Source organism: Lepidochelys kempii, chromosome 12 (genome assembly GCF_965140285.1).
Source record: "Lepidochelys kempii isolate rLepKem1 chromosome 12, rLepKem1.hap1, whole genome shotgun sequence".
In the NCBI taxonomy this organism is placed as follows: domain Eukaryota; kingdom Metazoa; phylum Chordata; order Testudines; family Cheloniidae; genus Lepidochelys; species Lepidochelys kempii.
This window is the reverse complement of record NC_136391.1, coordinates 9546599-9564386: the sequence shown is the minus strand read 5'-3', so window position 1 is coordinate 9564386 and position 17788 is coordinate 9546599. Positions and strand designations below refer to the sequence as shown.

The 17788-nt window shown below is 41.9% G+C and overlaps 1 protein-coding gene across 9 annotated transcripts in view; it reads right to left on the bottom strand.

Moving 5' to 3' along the window:
* The window catches only part of CBFB (core-binding factor subunit beta), a 64312-nt gene extending 49389 nt beyond the window's left edge, over window positions 1–14923 (bottom strand). For 5 of the 9 annotated variants that reach the window (XM_073307485.2, XM_073307484.2, XM_073307489.2 and 2 more), the window contains exons 1-3: window positions 14771–14923; window positions 14482–14568; window positions 7619–7735 (exon numbers count right to left, since the gene is read on the bottom strand). In XM_073307485.2, the coding sequence (XP_073163586.1) occupies window positions 7619–7735; window positions 14482–14568; window positions 14771–14848 (282 nt within the window). In that variant the 5' untranslated portion in view covers window positions 14849–14923. Of the gene's footprint in view, window positions 1–7618; window positions 7736–8079; window positions 8308–14481; window positions 14569–14770 lie in introns of those variants that run through there. The other 4 variants (XM_073307487.2, XM_073307491.2, XM_073307492.2 and 1 more) reach the window with 2 other exon arrangements.
* Window positions 14924–17788: the final 2865 nt, after the last annotated feature.

Sequence of the window (17788 nt, the reverse complement as noted above, 5' to 3'; positions counted from 1 at the left end):
CTGAAAAGAGAGAGACAGACAGTTAAAAATTGCCCGTTTTGCTTATAATTATTGTACTATTTTACCCCACTTCCAAATCTTATATACTGTTGAATACCTGGTTAAATAAGGAACTTTCTGAAGGAAATTAAGCACATATGGTACACACAGTGCTGTTAAGAATCTAATGTATGAATATTTATTCAGTAAATAGTATGGTATTAAGACAAACTAATGCAAGTTATTCAATTTTTGTCTTTTGTACTTTTTGTAGCTACTTAGCTTTCATCACCCAATAACATTTTACAGTATCTTGCTTATTCTGCACAGAAGACAATCAGCTTCTAATGAGGAACATTCCCAACGATGACTAGAAATTTTCTTTAGTAAATCAACAAAGTAGTTGTTTTGAGGTATTATAAAGCTTTTTATACCTCAGATTCCTGAAAAATTTACTCTAGTCAGAATAATAAATTAGATTAATTTCAGTTTTGTACAGACAAGAGATGGTCTGAGGAGAATTTCCCAAAAGTCAGACACCATTAACAATTTTTTTGGGTGGATTGATTTCTTAAAAAGTTACCACTTCCTGACCTCCTCACCAACCACTCAATTCTTGACGTTAAAATAAACTGACACAAACTACACTACCTCAAAAACCTGTTTAAACTAAATGCACTTAATAATTGGGTCTTGAGTTCCAGACAAGTTGAAGATAGATTGAGAATAGGACAAAATGTTTATCCTGATTCTTCCATAAAGGAAAGCAAAGAACCTGCCTGTACATAATCTGTGGTATTGTCTAATACCTGAAATCCTAGTTTTCTTGTCTACTCTTATCTTCTCTACAAGCCTGGATCTTTGCGAAGCAGAGGAGATGTATGGATATTCTACTTTTAGCCCAAACATCTGAAAATATAATAACCAGTAAACAGGAGATATGATAATCCTTACATTGGCAAACACCTGTGGTTGGTATAATAACCCTCAGTACGAGAAAAGTTATTTTGTTCCTATATGTCAGGCACAAAGTATGTTGTGGTAGGCCAATAAGCCAACCTGCTTGACCTTTTAGCTGAATATCTACTAAGCATTTAATTGCTTATATCATGCAAGAGATCTTCATTTACTAAGGGCTGGGCTACACTGGAAAAAAAAAATCCACACCCAATTGATGCAGCTATGCTGACCTAAACTCCACCATAGACAACGCTAGATTGGTGAAAGAATTCTTCCATCAATCTAGCTACTGTCTCTCAGGGAGGTGGATCAACTACAGCAGTGGTAGGCAAACTTTTTGGCACGAGGGCCACATCGGGGTGCGAAACTGTATGGAGCGCTGGGTAGGGAAGGCTGTGCGTCCCCAAACAGCCTGGCCCCTGCCCCCTATCCAACCCCTCCCACTTCCCACCCCAACTGCCCCCCTCAGACCTCTCCACCCATCCAACCCCGCCCCCGCCTTGTCCTCTTACTGCCCCCTCCTGGGACCCAGGCCCCTAATTACCCCCTGGGATGCCACCCCTTATCTAAGCCCCCCCGTTCCCCATCCCCTGTCCGCCCCCAAACCTGTGCCCTATCCAAATGCCCCCTGTTCCCTGTCCCCTGAGTGCCCCCCCTCCCTGAACCTCAGCCCCATTCAATCACCCCCTGTCCCCTGACTGCCTCCTGGGACCCTCTGCCCCATATCAGACCCCCCCCCCCGCTCCCCACCCTCTTACCATGCCACTCACAGCAGCATGTCTGGCAGCCCCGCCGGAGCCAGACACGCTGCCGCGCCTCCCAGAGCGCTGCCCATGCAGCGGCGTGGCTGCAGGGGAGGGGCCAGGGGGTAGCCTCCCCAGCCAGGTGCTAAAGGGCCGGGCAGGACAGTCCCGGGGGCCAGATGTGGCCTGCGGGCCATAGTTTGCCCACCTCTGAACTACAGTAATGTGATAAACCGCTCCCTGTCGCTGTAGTGAGTGTCTATACTGAAGTGCTACAGCTACAAGCAAAGATGAAGACTTAGAGTTCTTTCCTTTAAAACGGTGTATCCTCATCAGAGGTAATCCTTTTACTCTCCACATCAGTGGCATCCCTTTGCTACCAGCTTTGATTCAATAGCTTTTACCATCAAAGAACATGAGAAGGAAGATTTTTGAAGCAGCCAAACAGTTAGGCATCCAGTTTCCATTGACAGTCACTGGAAATTGAGTGCCTAAGTCTCCTAGGCTCCTTTACAAATCCCAACCAAAATAAATGAACATATACCAATTAAAGCTTATCTGGAAAATCAATCCAGTTCTAAGGCCCAATAATTATCACAGCTACTCGTGTATTCCAATACTCAATCAGAATGATAAAATAACTTAAGATGCATTCCAATAAATTACAGAAAAATCATTTTAAGTTACCAAGATTTTTAGTAGTAAGTGTCTAGATAACTCATAGGTTTGCACAATTCCTTTTAAAAAGGTGGAGGAATTCTTTTACCTGAATTTCACAAAGAGATAGACTCAATCAAATCTTTAAGGAGATGAAGCTTTTACTTCTCTCTCACATTGAAAAAAATATGAAACCACACAACTGCAACAATTCAGTCTAGTAAACAGAGGCCAAAGTGTGAACAAAGGAGAATCACAAAAAACCCAAAGACTGGATATTCCCCAAAACCTATGCTGCAAGGACTTCAGAAACTATAGTAATCCATGCAACACTCAAATCTTATAGCCGGCTCCCCACTATAAAAGTTAACTCATACAATTATTCTATCTTCATTCTCACTTTGACAAATATTAGGAGGCTAGAGGCTGGTATTAGGAAATTTGACATCTTGCCTTTACAGTGTGGATGGCCGAGTTTAGACCACTAGAAAAAGATGAATCTCAGTAAGTATGGAGATGCTAAAAAAGTTGCTAACCTAAAGATTTTGTTCTGAAAGTGCGTCAGTCTGCAATGACAACATTAGAGTTATGCATACGGCGTACATAAGAGGAAAACTGGGAGGATAAAAATGGATTTAAGAGCAAATAGGTATAAAAACAAATTATTTAAATGCAGAAAGCCAGAAAAAAAATTGATGGGTCCATTGGATTACCAAAGGTTAAAGAACAGTTAAGGAAGATAAGGACATGTCTGAGAAACTAACTCATTTTTTTAATCAGTTTACCACAAAGGATGTCAGGGAAATACCTATTACCAACCTGACCTTTTTTGGCAATAAAGATGAGGTACTATAAGAGACTGAGGTGTCAGAAGAAGAGATGCTGGAACAGACTGATCATTTAAAAAGAAATAAGTCATCAGGCCCAGATGATACACCTCCAAGAGTTTTGAAGGAGCTCAAGCATGAAGCAGCTGAGCTGCGAGCAAAAATATGAAATCCCATTAAAAAAAGCCACCATACCAAAGGACTGAAGGATAGAACAATATTCTAAAACTATTTTAAAAAGGTGCAAGGGGCGATCTGGGGAATTACAGACCAGTATGCGTCACCTCAGTAAACTGGCTGGAAAGGTAATTAAGAAGTGAACATCAGGACATGACTGAGTCCAACCAGCGTGCTTTCAGCGAAGAAAAGTCTGTCTTGTTAATGTCTAGGAATGTTTAATGTGCCAGTAAAGTAGTGGATAAAGCAGAACTGGTTAACAATTTATTTATACTTCCAGCGGGACCTTGAGAAAGTTTCTTCAGCTTCTTATGAGGGACTAAGTCATCGTCTGAGAGGCACGGTCATGCATGAAAAACTTGGTAAGACACAGAAAACAAAATAGGAATAAATGGTCAATTTACATCTTGGCAAAAGGTTAACAGCAGGGTGCCTCAATGTGCCATACTCCGTCCAGTGTTTAATATATTTATTAATGATGTCAAACACGGCATAATTTGAAGAGTGATGAATGTCAGAGGGACCTAAACTAGGTGAACGGCAGACAATGTCAATACTAATTAATGCAAAATGGAAGAAGAGATTTCAATTACTCAAACACTTTACAAGGGTCTAAATTTACTATATGAACTCAAGAAAAGACACAGGCATCTTGGAGGCAGGCTGTGTGGAGGACCTCTGATCAATGTGCAACTGTCATCAAAAAAAGCAAAACAAGATGTTAAACTACATAAGGAATGAAATGGAGATTAATATGGGGAAAAATATAAAGTTTTATATAACTCAGTGGCACAGCTTCCTCTGGAATATTGTGTGCAATATTTGGTTGCCATACATCAAATAGTGTTCTAAAATTAGAATAGGTTCAGAGAAGCATGACAAAAACTATTAGGGACATAGAAAAACAAAAAAAAATGTTTAAACCGAACTCTAACTCAGAGGGATGAGGATGAGACATTCATGTGGGCAGATTACCTTACATCTGCCTACTGCTAGGTTTCTTGAACCTCCCTGTGAAACATCTGTCAGACAGGACCCTGGACTAGGTGGGCCACAAGTCTGATCCACTGTGTAACTCCTACACTTCTTTTGAGCTTTTTATTTTTAGAAGATTGTTGTAAGATTTTGTTTTATGATCTTTAGGCTCTAGAAAATTTGCCTCTAGAATGTATATATCCTCGTAGGTACAAAATAACTCAAACTGCACTTATCTGTCTGCGAAGATCTATCCCCCAGAGTCCCAATAACTATTAAGGAATTTGTTATCCTCGAAAAGGCCTCGTATGTCACACTCCTATTCTGTGGATAAAGAACAGGATGCTAATTCATTATCCTTGGACAACAAACTGGTCTCAACTATGGAATGTTTTTTAAAAGCTTCCTTAGAAAACTGTTTATCTGGAGAATAAAATTACATGATTAAGGACAAAAACTGTTTATAGATGGCAGTAATGCACTTACAAATTCTGAATAAACTATTTCTGGGACATTAGTTGGTTAACCAAACACTCTGAAACAGTAAAGAATTCTAGAATAAAAAGATTCCAGTATTTGTAAGTTTAACTTTATCTACATTCAGGATCCCAGAGTTATGCCTAGAATAATAATTAAATGACAGCTCCCTCAATAGCCTATATTTTATTCATATAATTAAAAACATGCCTTGCTGGCACAGCTCCAGTGACGAACAAACACACATTATGCCACTGCCTCAAGAGTTAAAGCTTACAAAAAAATGTTGCATGGAGCTACAGAAATCACATCTGAGCATAGAGACAGTTGAATATGTGCAAAAAAAAATAAATAAATCATAATAAAACTCCTTACAAAGTTATATAAAGAGTAAGTGACAGACAACTAAACTACAATACTATAATGCCATCAGGTGCTTTCTGTTTATAATGCACTTCGGCCCGGTTTGCTTCTCTTCTCAACATGCTATGGGAGCAGATTCACTTTAAAACAAGTCTGTATAGTACAAGCTTGATGTCACATGTGATTTATAATAACGTTAAATCACACCCAGGAATTCATGATTTGTTCAAAGTACAGTACAATACCATTCATGTTTTATTGGATGATCTTCTACTTGTAAATGGCCTTAAATGAAAAAATACGGAAGACAACCTATTTAGCCAAATATTCTGAAAGTTTACTATAAACTAACATCTAAAAAGCAAGAAGTAGTATATAGTGATAAGATCAATTCTATCTGGCTTTGCAGTAGCATATACTAAGTTCCTGCAAATCTGGTGGCTAAATTTGCAGACAGTACAAAATTATTCAAGATAATTAACTCCAAAGCTGAACATAAAGAGTTACAAAGGGATCTCACTAAACTGGGTGACTGTGCAACAAAATAGCAAATGAAATTCAGTGTTGATAAATGGAAAGTATTGCCAGGGATGTTGTGAAGGCCAGAAGTACAACTGAGTTAAAAAAAAATTAGATAGGATTATGGCAAATAGGTCCATCAATAGCTATTAGCCAAGATGTTCAGGGTCACAATGCTATGCTCAGGGTCTCCCTAAATCTCTGACTGCTGGAAACTGGGACTGGACAACAGAGGATGGATCACTTTATGAATTAACCGGTTCTGTGCATTCCCTCTGAAGCATTTGGCACAGGCAACTGGGCTAGAAGTACCATTGGTCTGACCTAGTATGGCCATTCTTAAATTCTTAATTCACCACTTTAAAAATTCATTCCAAGGAAACAAAGTTAAAAAAAAAAATTAAGGAAGTAAATAAAATTGTTTATTTTTGGAATAGGCAAAAACAGACTTCAGTTTGCTATGTTACAAGAAAAAATTCCTCATTCAATTATGAGCCAGAATCAATATTTTTCAGTAAGAGCCAAACTCAATTCATCTTGTTCACCACAAAAGCCAGTACCCAGCCTTCCCCAACTGCTCCCTGCCCAAAATGTGTTTTTTAAAAACTTTTGCAGGCTTCCACACTACAGTAGAATAGGTTTACAAAACACAAACATGATATTATCAACTTGAACTCCAGTTAATTTCAAAATATGAGTTAAAAAGAAACTTCAGGTACCATATTTGACCCCAAGTAAGTCCTCTGAGAATTTTTGTGCTTTTGCAATCGGATTTTCCTTTTTATACTGATGTGGGAAAACCCAACAGGCTATGTAAAACTTTATGAAGTATTTCCTCGTCTTTCAGTTATTTTAATGTTAGTAGTTACTTGTAACAAAAGGAGGTTGAAAACAGATAGTGAGAGTTTTAAGTTGAGGAAGTCCCTTTAAGAATCTTTCTAAAAAGAGAGTTATTAGAAAACAAAAAGTACAGAAAAGTTACCCGGCCCTGGGAGGAGTCCAAGAGTATATACACTGTCTGACCCAAAGCCCATGGTCAATGGAAAAGTCCCACTAACTACAATGGCTTTGGATCAGGCCCCTATAGCCTACATAGTATAGAGAAACATATCCACTAAGCACTGTTTTTAAGTGTTTTTCCTATATAGTGAAACCATACATTTAAAAACCCCCAAAAAATCCCCAGTAAATTTACCACAGTGACCTCTCAAACAAGTTTTCTGAGATGAACGACATAACCTAAACACTAATAGAGTACCACTGTGCCATTAAGGAATTTTAGTCTGTGGATCAACCATTTCAGAACAGCAAAACAGGCAGAGTCAGCAATTTATTTAAAAGTAGTATTTATTCTTTATAATTTGCGATGGTGAAAGTCAAGCACAAATGTCTAGTGGAAGAACAAGAGCAAGCAATTCCTACACTTCATATGAATTGCCAACCTGAGCCCTGCCAAGGGAATGTGCTCAGAGAGAAATTTTCATTAGTCTCAAAGATAACTTGCTAGTTAAGGTCTGTAATTTGAATGTAGTCCCAAAGGTGTAAAAACTAAATTAAAAACTAAATTAAACTAAATTTAACTAAATTAAAAACTAACAAATTTCAGTTTTTCCTAAGCATTTTATTATGAAGAAGTGGGCTTCTGCCCTCCAAAATAAATGAAAGTTAATAGAAGGAAAGAACCAAGTATTACCCCACATACCTTTCCCCAAGAAAAATAAAAAGTATTTTAAAACAAGTTACAATTAAATTTATTTTTAACAATCCTTCGAGAAATTCAGCAGACTTCATCTTAATAATTTTCACTGGTATTTTTTATAACTAATTCTACTATGCATTGAACTGTGGAACACTAAGAATTTCGAACAACACACAGTTTATATTAAAAGCCCACTGACACTGCACACAAAAATCTTTGAATTGCAACAATTTCCTTCTTACCTTGCCTGCCTCTCTTTCAAAGTCAACATATTCCCGGGTCGGTGTCTGTCGCTGCTCCCCCTGCCAGCTGGCCGGAAAAAACTGGAGAGACAGATTGGTTCCTGTGGCCACAAAAGCCTTTTAGAAAAATCAATACAAACAGGATCAGGGAGCAAGACATTACATAAATTATGCAGGCAGTCATTTATTTTTACATCAGTTTATGTCTTAAGCCAAGCAGCATAGAGAATACTTAAAGTCAAAAACATGCACTCATCATTTTTCTTAAGTATTAAGTTACAAACATCTGATTCCATTTTGACAACATTTGCCATTGGCTGCTTCGGATATAAAATACAACATGGAATCAATACTTTCTTTCAAATCAGTTTTTGCTGACATTAGAATCTGTTATTTCAGAATTCTGTCAGGAAATCCCGTACCAACAACTCAGTACCAAAACCTACTAAAAAAGTGCTTACATGTTGTAAAAAGTAGCATTTTTCCCAGTTAGAAGAACTTTCAGAAGAAAGTGAGCTGCAGAGACTTGTTACTGGGAGCACAGATTTTGAACAAAAAAATCCTATCTGTTTTTCACAGATATATAAATCCAGGAGGCATATTACCTGAGATCTAAAGACAAAAATGCAAGGAAAATATTTATTTACCCTTATTTTGCATGCTGATAGACAGGTGAGCGAACGCACCATCAATGTACCCCCTCCATATACTATATAATATTACACTGTCAAGTTGCGAAATCTTATTGCCACCATAGCTAGTGTGTGAGTGAACAAACACTTCAGAGAAATCCAGATTAGTAGATTTCCATGTATAAGAAATCTGTTATATGCTCTCTCAAAAACTCTTGAAGGTACATTAACTTAACCTTATCAGAAATGAGTACCCTTGTATTCAAGAAAACCATGACCTTCAACTGAAAATAAAGTTTCATTTTCATTCACAAGAAGTTTAGACTCATGCATATCACAGCAATTCAAACAGGGAAAGAGAGCTCCAACTTGCACAGCTGGGAGGGGTAAAACAATGTGGGTAGAAGTAGAATTCTGATTCACTGTTTCAGTTATGCTATAGTACAGTGTGTAAATATGCATACACGGATACACACTTATACCAGAACATACCCTTAAAACACAGTTATACCAAATAGAATGTCTTGTAATCAAATTTCTGGACTGACTACCATTATTCACTTAAATTTAAAAGAATACTAATCCAAAAAACAGTTTATTCATAAGAAGTACATAAAAATACAGCTCAAAATAAGCTGAATTAGGGAGATGATTTATTGAGAGGAGCATAAAATAGATGTTTCCTCTAAGCCAGTGGTTCTCAAAGCCGGTCCGCCGCTTGTTCAGGGAAAGCCCCTGGAGCGCCGGACCGGATTGTTTACCTGCTGCGTCCACAGGTTCGGCCGATCGCGGCTCCCACTGGCCACGGTTAGCCGCTCCAGGCCAACGGGGGCTGCGGGAAGCAGTGTGGGCCGAGGGATGTGCTGGCCGCCCTTCCTGCAGCCCCCATTGACCAGGAGCAGCAAACCACGGACAGTGGAATCCGCGATCGGCCGAACCTCCAGACGCAGCAGGTAAACAAACCGGTTCGGCACACCAGGGGCTTTCCCTGAACAAGCAGCAGACTGGCTTTGAGAACCACTGCTCTAAGCAACACAGAATTCAGCAATTTACTGGTAATAAAAAAATCACTCTACTGCACTATCACTTAAAATATAGTTCGCTCTGCATCATTTTGTATAAGTCATTGTAGTAGAACAGTGTCACAGGATCAATATCTCTCACATTGAACATGAAACCTGCTTTGCCCTGACATTTTTGAAGCAGAAGGAGACTAATATCCCGTGATTAGGTTTTAGCTATTGACTTTCTCTTATAAGCAGTTTTTGAGCATTCCCATTAAGCTAACACAGACAGTCATTAAAATTGACGACAGCGGTCATTAGTATCAAGGTGATATTGCACCAGTATATTAATCTGTTTAGAATACAAAACGTATAAAGAAAAACATTTTGAAAACGTGTAGTAAAAAGCTAGACAGAAGTGTAACTTAAGGATGTACTCCATCAACAGGTTCATGTAACATGTAAACCATAAGAATAGAACTAGAGCCATTGTCATCAGAACTCTGGTGGAGATTCCTTGCATTACATCATTTTCCCACTTTGTAGTTTTTTGTTTGCTCATATGTAAAATACAATATTTTGAAAAACAATTTTCTAGATTGAAACACTGTTCTGAATCAACAATGCAGTAACACCAACATGGCCAAGCAGCTTTACTACCATCTTCTCTGCATTTTTAGCCTTTAAAAACTAAGGCTGTTATTAAAAACAAACATGTACACGCTAATACAAAACACTGAAAGGGTTGACCCAGCTGAATTTTGCAGCTTTCCAGACTGCACAAGTTTCTGAAGGCCCATGGATGCTAGCTCTGCAGTAATATATTCTATTCGGGGAAAAGTCAACCTAGCATGCAGCACTAAGAGAAGAAATCCTTACATGTATCCAGGAAATCACAGAAAAGCTTGAAGACGGGGAAAAGAGGACAGAAAATATGAATGCATGCCAACGCCCACTGGAACTGTGCAGCCTTAGTCTATAGGCCAGATACAGGCTATCTAAAAATAGTGAGACTTTTATCATGTGAATTTTTAGCAGCATTGTGTTCCCCCACCCCCCAACGAATTATATTAGATCAATAGTCCATGTACAAAATCCAATAGCCCATCTAATGTATCATGTAAACGTGGCTGTTATTGCCATGTTTCCCCAACCCACTCACTCTCTCCCTCACACTCACACACACACACAAAGGAACCCTACTGTGTGTAGGCTGGGGATGCCTCTCCTATTCTCCCAATCAGCAGATATGCATGTCTGACTACTATCGGTATGTACGTAAAAAATCAGTGATGTATTGACCATCCATCATCATTAGTGTTTTGTAGGGAGCTAGCACGTAGTCTACAGTCCCACAAACCCTATTTCTGGCTTTCTGGTTGAGCTCTAGAAAGGAGAGAGGGGTGCCTGTCAATCCAGGGCTTTTCAAGTTATTCCCACGTTGATTAGATGTCAGCCATGGAAGGAATTCCAGTCTTCCATCCTCATCAGGATGTCATTCCCATGAGTCTGACTGCCATAAATGACAGAGCAAGTGGAAACCTGATGGTCATGTAACATCTAAACCAATATTATGCAGTCACAACAAAGAGGAGGAACAGGCCACCACATCAGCACTCTGATACCAAAGTTATAGAGTGACTTCAAAATAGCACAGACTTTCTGCAGGTCAGGCAGCCAGCGGTTGTTTTAGGTTGGATATGGCCCTTTAAAACTCTTGGCTGTTGTCACAGTGTTCAACATTAAAAAAAACAATTTCCATTTGAACTTAAAAGATTTACCATAAAAGATTTATAGGTGATTATAAAATATGTATACGCAAGAGACCAAGACTATTTAAATCTACCCAGAAAATATGCTTAACACAGGGTTTGGGGGGTTTTAAGTTTCAAAAGTAGTTTTATGGATCAATAGACTGTAAAGGTTATTGGTTACATTTATTTTTCTTTTCCAAAAGGGCTTTTCATTACCTAACAGACGAGAAGAACTTGTTCAGAACCATTCAGGTTAACTGAGTATTTATGTACAGTAAGTGTCAGGGGAGTTATTGCACATGCACAACCACCACTTTTGGAAGATTATTGTGGCTATAGGTAGGCTTTCTCCTCAAAATACGCGAAACAATATACCACTGATAATTTAAGACTACATCTCAGTAATGACTTGTTTGATTTTAAAAAATTGTTCATGTCATGATCACTTTGGTCTGAAGTTAGAGAACAGTGACCTTTGTATGACGCATTCATGTCCTAACTCCATCTTTATATTACTTTTAGACTACTTCTGGACACGCTGCCATCACAAGGCGCAAACCTTCCTATGTAGAGATGAGATTAAATTCTTTATCTATAGCAAATCGTCTACATAATTTTTTTTTACTGAATTAACTGGTTAGTTTTTAAAACTTTGATCATACAATACCCTCACTTTCTAAATGGATATGTAACAAGCAATCAGTCTTACTGGACCAAACCAGATGTCTTAGGTCAAGAAAAGAAGAAGCCATTTCTTCTTATTATAATAGACTGAAAAACTGTGTGTAACAGGCATCACCAGAGATTTTAAGGGGCAGAGTTCTGGCAAGGAGAGATGGCAGGCACAGAAATGAGATAGTGAAGAGACAGTAATTTCCCATTTTACAAAAACAACTCTTCACAAACCGTATTAGCTGTAACTAATTATAAGCTTAGATCTGAAGTTTTCACTGAAGTGGTCGGTTACAGATGTATACTGTGCATTGCCACCGGTCTAGGAACCTTAAAAGCTAGCAAAAATTTATGTTTTTCTCCATCCATAATTATTTTCAACAGTAAACTTTTTAAAACTAAAAAAAAAATCATGCTCAGTGATACAATAATTTAAACAAACCCAAGAGATTTGCTACGCAGGGGTTTGAATAGTATCTACTTTTTTCTACAGATTCTCTATAAACTTTGCTCACTTACAATACACAATACACTCTAGCTGTATTAGACAACTGTTGAAAACAGATAATAACTAGTATAATAGGAATCGGCTATATTAGAATACTCCCCTCTTCTATTCACAAAGTGAATACAGTAACTTATTTTAATAATTTATGTAAAGGTATATTCCACTATGTACATTGTGCATAAAAAATCCCTAGTTTTTCTATGTAGTAACATAGGTTTACGATAAGCATATGGAAGTCTTTTATTAAGCCAAATATATGCCACAACAAATGAAAATTCTTACAAATATCAAAAATCAGGTAAAACCTCATCTCACTTGAAATAAACCCTTAATGAAGAGGAAAACTCTGCCACGATTTTCATTGTTTAAAAAAAAAAATCGGTGACTTCAATATGAATGTTTTAAGGAACTGTACAAACAACCATATCACTAACAAGCACGCTACAAAATACAGATCTTATTCAAGAAGCATCAAGCAGAAATAAATCAGGAAATAAATTCTAGTCACTTTTTGACTACATGGAGCCATATTAATCTTCTCTTTTACTTCATGGATCACAGTGGTCGACTAGTACCATCACTAAGAAAAAATCCAATATTTCAAACGTTAAAGTTTAGTTTGAAATGTGCCTTATTTGATTTAGAAAAGATTTACTCTATTTCAAAAAGCTTTCGGTGACTGCATTTTTTTTCCATTTTAAATTTCAGTATATCAAGGTTATTTACTAATTCATTTTAACCAAATGATAGGCTAGAGTTCAGAACAATTTCATATTAGTCTTATTTATTCCTGGAAGTCACTACTTCTTTGACAAAAGAATTTAAAGTTGAAATAAGTAGCTTATAATTTCAATATATGCAATGGCGAAGGAAGAACTGCCAATATACTCTCACAGATCATTTTGTTGGCTATAAAGTACTTTTTCACATACATAACACTACTTTTAAATCCTAATGTACAAGATACATATGTTTTTATTCCTCTAGTAATAGCAGCATTAGCTATTACTATTAGGCAAAAAAAGTTTTCTAAAATTATCTTTTATAAAAGCAAATACTGGTATATGGAGAATATTAAATGTTAATGAAAATGTATCTTCCCTTTCTTTTCTAGAGTACATCTATAACTAAAGCTTTCCGCAACTGGATGCTACACTTTAGAAGCACAACCACTATATGTTCCAATGCAAGGCCGATTCCCTAGGGGACAGATAAGTAAATAATTGTTTAAATCAACATCTGATGTATTTATCTTATAATACTTATTTTTAAATAAATCATGGGATACTTTGTAAACAAGTCACAGAATACGTATTATGAATCTTACATACCGAAACCGATAACTTCTACAAAACATTTCTACAAAACATCCCTTGAACAGCATCCACTCTGCCCCACCCATCCATGAGAGTTTTAAATCAATGACTTTAAGTGTTAAAGGTTTCAGAGTGGTAGCTGCACTAGTCTGTATCAGCAAAAGCAAGGAGGAGTCCTTGTGGCACCTCGGAGACTAACAAATTTATATGGGCATAAGCTTTCGTGGGCTAAAACCCACTTCATCAGATGCATGGAGTGAAAAAATACAGTAAGCAATATTTATTTATTTGCTATAACATATATACTGCTTACTGTATTTTTCACTCCATGCATCTGATGAAGTGGGTCTTAGCCCACGAATAAATTTGCTAGTCTCCGAGGTGCCACAAGGACTCCTCCTTGTTTTTCCTCTTCCTTAAAGTATTTTTAAAACGTTACTATACATTTTAGTTAAGCTGCTGGACAGAAAGACACAGGTATTTCTTTACAGAAGCGGATAGCTGGGTTTAAATTGGCTTTTTAGTTTCCCCTTTTTATTCCCTATGAAGTGAAAACACGGTTGTCCAAACACTTTTGCTGGCGGCGGCGGCAACAGTGAGTTACACGGCGGCGGGGGGGGGGGGGGGGTGTTTACGCAACCTACGGAGGTGGGGGAGTTTGGGCTTTGATAAACGTGTGGACCAAGCGCCCGGCCGCGCCGACAGCAGGCAATTTGCAGCAGCGGCCGCGCCGAGGGCTCTCCCGCTCGGCGCGCCGGAACGGGGCAGGCAATAAGGAAGTGGCTCCTGCCGCTGGAGCCGTTCCGCATCCGCAGCTTTGTTTCGGCGGCGGCGGCGGGCGCTCGGCAGCGGGCCGGGTGGCCGGGCTCGGCACAGTTCCGGGTTGCTCACGCGGGCGACGGGTCTGTGCGGCGCACGGGGGCCAAGCGAGCGGCCCAGGTGCATGGGATGGGGGGTGCGGGCGGCGCGGCACTTACGATCTCGGAGCGGCCGTCCCTGCAGGCGTTCTGGAACCGGGCCTGCCGCTCCTCGTGGGGTCTGTCCCTGAAGCCGGTGTATTTAATCTGCGGGGCACAGGAGACAAATCAGAGGCGGAATCCCGCCCGGCCGCGAGAGATAAGGGGAGGCGGAGTGCGGCGAGCGCACCCCGGGCGGGCAGCCGGCGGGCGCCACCGGCCCGGGACGGGGGCGGCTGCCCACCGGGCTCCCCCATCCCCCCCCAGCGGCGGGAACGGCTCCCCTTTCGGGGGGGGGGTCCCCCCTCACCTCGCACTCGCGGCTCAGCTTCCTGAAGAACTCCTCGTTCTCGAACTTGCTCCGCTGGTCGGGGACAACCCGCGGCATGGTGGGGCCGCCGCTGCTGCCGCCGCCCCAGCCCCGGCGGCTCGCCCCGCTGCCCTTTGTTCGCGCCCCCCGCCACGACCCGGCTCCCAGCGCCCCCTCCCCCCGGCCGCGCCGCCTCGCGCCCAGAGTGGAGCAGCAGCAACCGCCAGAGCTCGCGCTGCTGCCGCCGCCGCGCGTCTCGAGCCCCCTCCCCCTCCGACTTCCTCCCCGGCTCGTAAACTCCGGCCAAACAGCCGCACCATTCACAACTCCGGGCTGGGGCTGCCGCGCATGCGCGGCGCGAGCCCGGGGGCTCGCGCTGCCGCCCCTCCCTGGCCGGCGTCTGGGCGGGCGTGAGTCACCGCCCCCGCGTGGACCTCGGGAGCGGGGCCGTCGCCCCTCGCTCAGCCCGTCTCGCCGGCTTCCGGCTGCGCCCCGCCCCCCAGCCCCCGCCGGACGGGCGAGACCTGCCGGCCTCCGAGTCCCGACCACGCTCCTGCCCGGGCGCGCGGGGATCGGTCACGCTCCGCTCCCCCGCGGGAGGGAGGTGGGACAGGGCGCCTCGGGGCTGGGCAGCGCTCGGGCTGGGGGGGGGCTTGGCTGCCCCGTGCCAACCCCCGCGGGTGCCCTGGCTTGGCAGCCTCCAGCAGGGCGTTCAACATCGGCTCAGGTACTGCACCTGCCCCAGAGTCCCTCTGCAGCGCTGGGAGTGGGGAGGGTGTTAATCCCCCCCCCCCCCACACACACACACCCACCCACCCCCGCCGCCCTTGTTTTCTCTGGGCTGTGGTGTTGTGTCGGGGGAAAAAACCCTCCCAGGCGAGAGAAGCACGTCTGCAGGGGATAACTGCTGCCCGAGCTGTTCCCTCTCCTCCGGCGAAAGGAACTTCTGTGACTTGTACCGGCAACAGATTAAAACAAAGCAGAGAGAGGGATTGTTAAATGGACCCTGGCCTTGGCAAAAATAATCTTTTTGGAAACAAGGCCCTGGCCTGGATCCCAAAACCAAATAATCTGCTTGTGCGATCACCTTTATTTCAAGACCCCAAATCAAAACCGCTTTTGAGCTACGCTGGTCAGGGACCTCCACCGAGCTGAGGTGACGCTGGCGAAGTGGGGTTTAGCCAAAACTTTTCAAGAGTGGTCATTCGTTTTGAATGCCCAACGTGAGACCCTGTAGGCCCAATTTTCAGAAGTGCCATGCACCCACAACTTCAGTTAAACTGAATGGGAGCTGCAGCTGCTCAGTACTGTTGAAAATCAGGTCCAAGATGTCTCAGGTTGGCCACTCAAATGCCAAGGCATCTAAGCTTAATTATTTTTTTTAATTGGCTGTTAACGTCTGAATCAGTTCTTGTTCAAAGCACAGTACTAAATCCTGAGTCCGAGCCCTTGGCTCTTACTTATTATTACCCACATGTATTTGCAGTCAGGCTCTAATTTAATCAAAGGGTGCCTGAGAATGTATGTCAGAGCTCCCTAACTTCTCTACCAGTGAAATATTTTGAATGAGCACTAAGGTTTTTCTATAAATAAAGGGAAAATGCTATCTTTGTGGTTACTGATTGTGTTGAATATATGGGGTGGGATCCACACAGGTACTTAGGTGCTTAACTCCCACTTTTCCCTTCACCTTGATCCACAAAACTCATGCTGAATCCTGGGGGTGCCTAAACTTACAGCCTAAGTTTCTGCCTCTGGACATGTGCACTGCTGCCTCATTCTAGGCATCTGGAGACCTCTCTCCCACCTAAGGCAGGTCTACCCTACAGCCCGGATCGACTTTCTGAGATCGATCCACCAGCGGTTGATACAGCAGGTCTACTAAAGGCCTGCCAAATCGACAGCAGATCCCTCTCCAGTCGACCCCTGAACTCCACTCCCGACAAGAAGAGTAAGATAAATCGACGGGAGATTTTCTCCCGTCGACCTCCCCGCGGTTTAGACCCCGCAGTAACTCAGCCTAAGGTACGTTGACTCCAGCTATGTTATTCACGTAGCTGGAGTTGCCTAGCGTAGGTCGACTTACCACAGTAGTGTAGACATAGCCTGAGCCCCAGAGCAATTCACAAACCAGGGAAAGATAGCCATTTGGCCACCTAAATCACATGCAGGGCCTAATCCACTAGGCAGCCTCTGAACACACTTACTGGATCAGGTCCCATTCAAAATCCCGACAGAGAAAGATGTCACCATCCACTTTCTAACCTTATCCCCATTGTTAGAGCCCTTACTTGGACTGTAGAAAACTTAGGCTCAATCCTTCCTTTGGCCCAATGATGGTTCCACTGTAAATACTTAAGTAGTTATTAGGCCACAACCCTATATCAGAATAGTTCACAGAGTATTCTCCTGCTAGCATTTGAACAGGGGTCTCCCACATTTCTCCCCCTGGCAGAGAAGGGGAGATTGAACCTGGGTCTCCCATATCCTAGGAAAGTGCTTTAACCGGTGGGCTAAATGTTAGGAGATGGGCAATGCCATCCCCATCCCATTTTGTGGAGTGCCTAACTCAGTCCTACAAGAAATCGCTTAAGCTCCCAAGCCACCTGACTCCAGGAGGTGGGATCCCGTTTGTGGATTGCTAAGCAGAACTAGGCGCCTTCTTGCAGCCCAGAAACTTAGGTACCTATCTCTGAGAGAGGGGCAGGGCTTAGCCCACACCCTTCTCCTAAGCATCTCCCATTGGTTAGCTTAGGCAGCTCCCCACCTAACAAGCTGTGGGATTGCACTCTGAGGTGCGTGTCTCTCCCCATTCATTGTATAGAGTGCCTAAGCCCCTAACATGGCTTTGCAGTTCACAATGTTGCTCCTGTGATTTCTAAGTGCGATGTTGCTCAGCGTTGCAATGCATAAGTCACTTCGTAAATCCCATCCACAGTATCTTACATAAATGTAAGAATATGTAGACATTCCTGATTGGTACATTTACCAACCAATATTTGACCATTTCGATTTCAG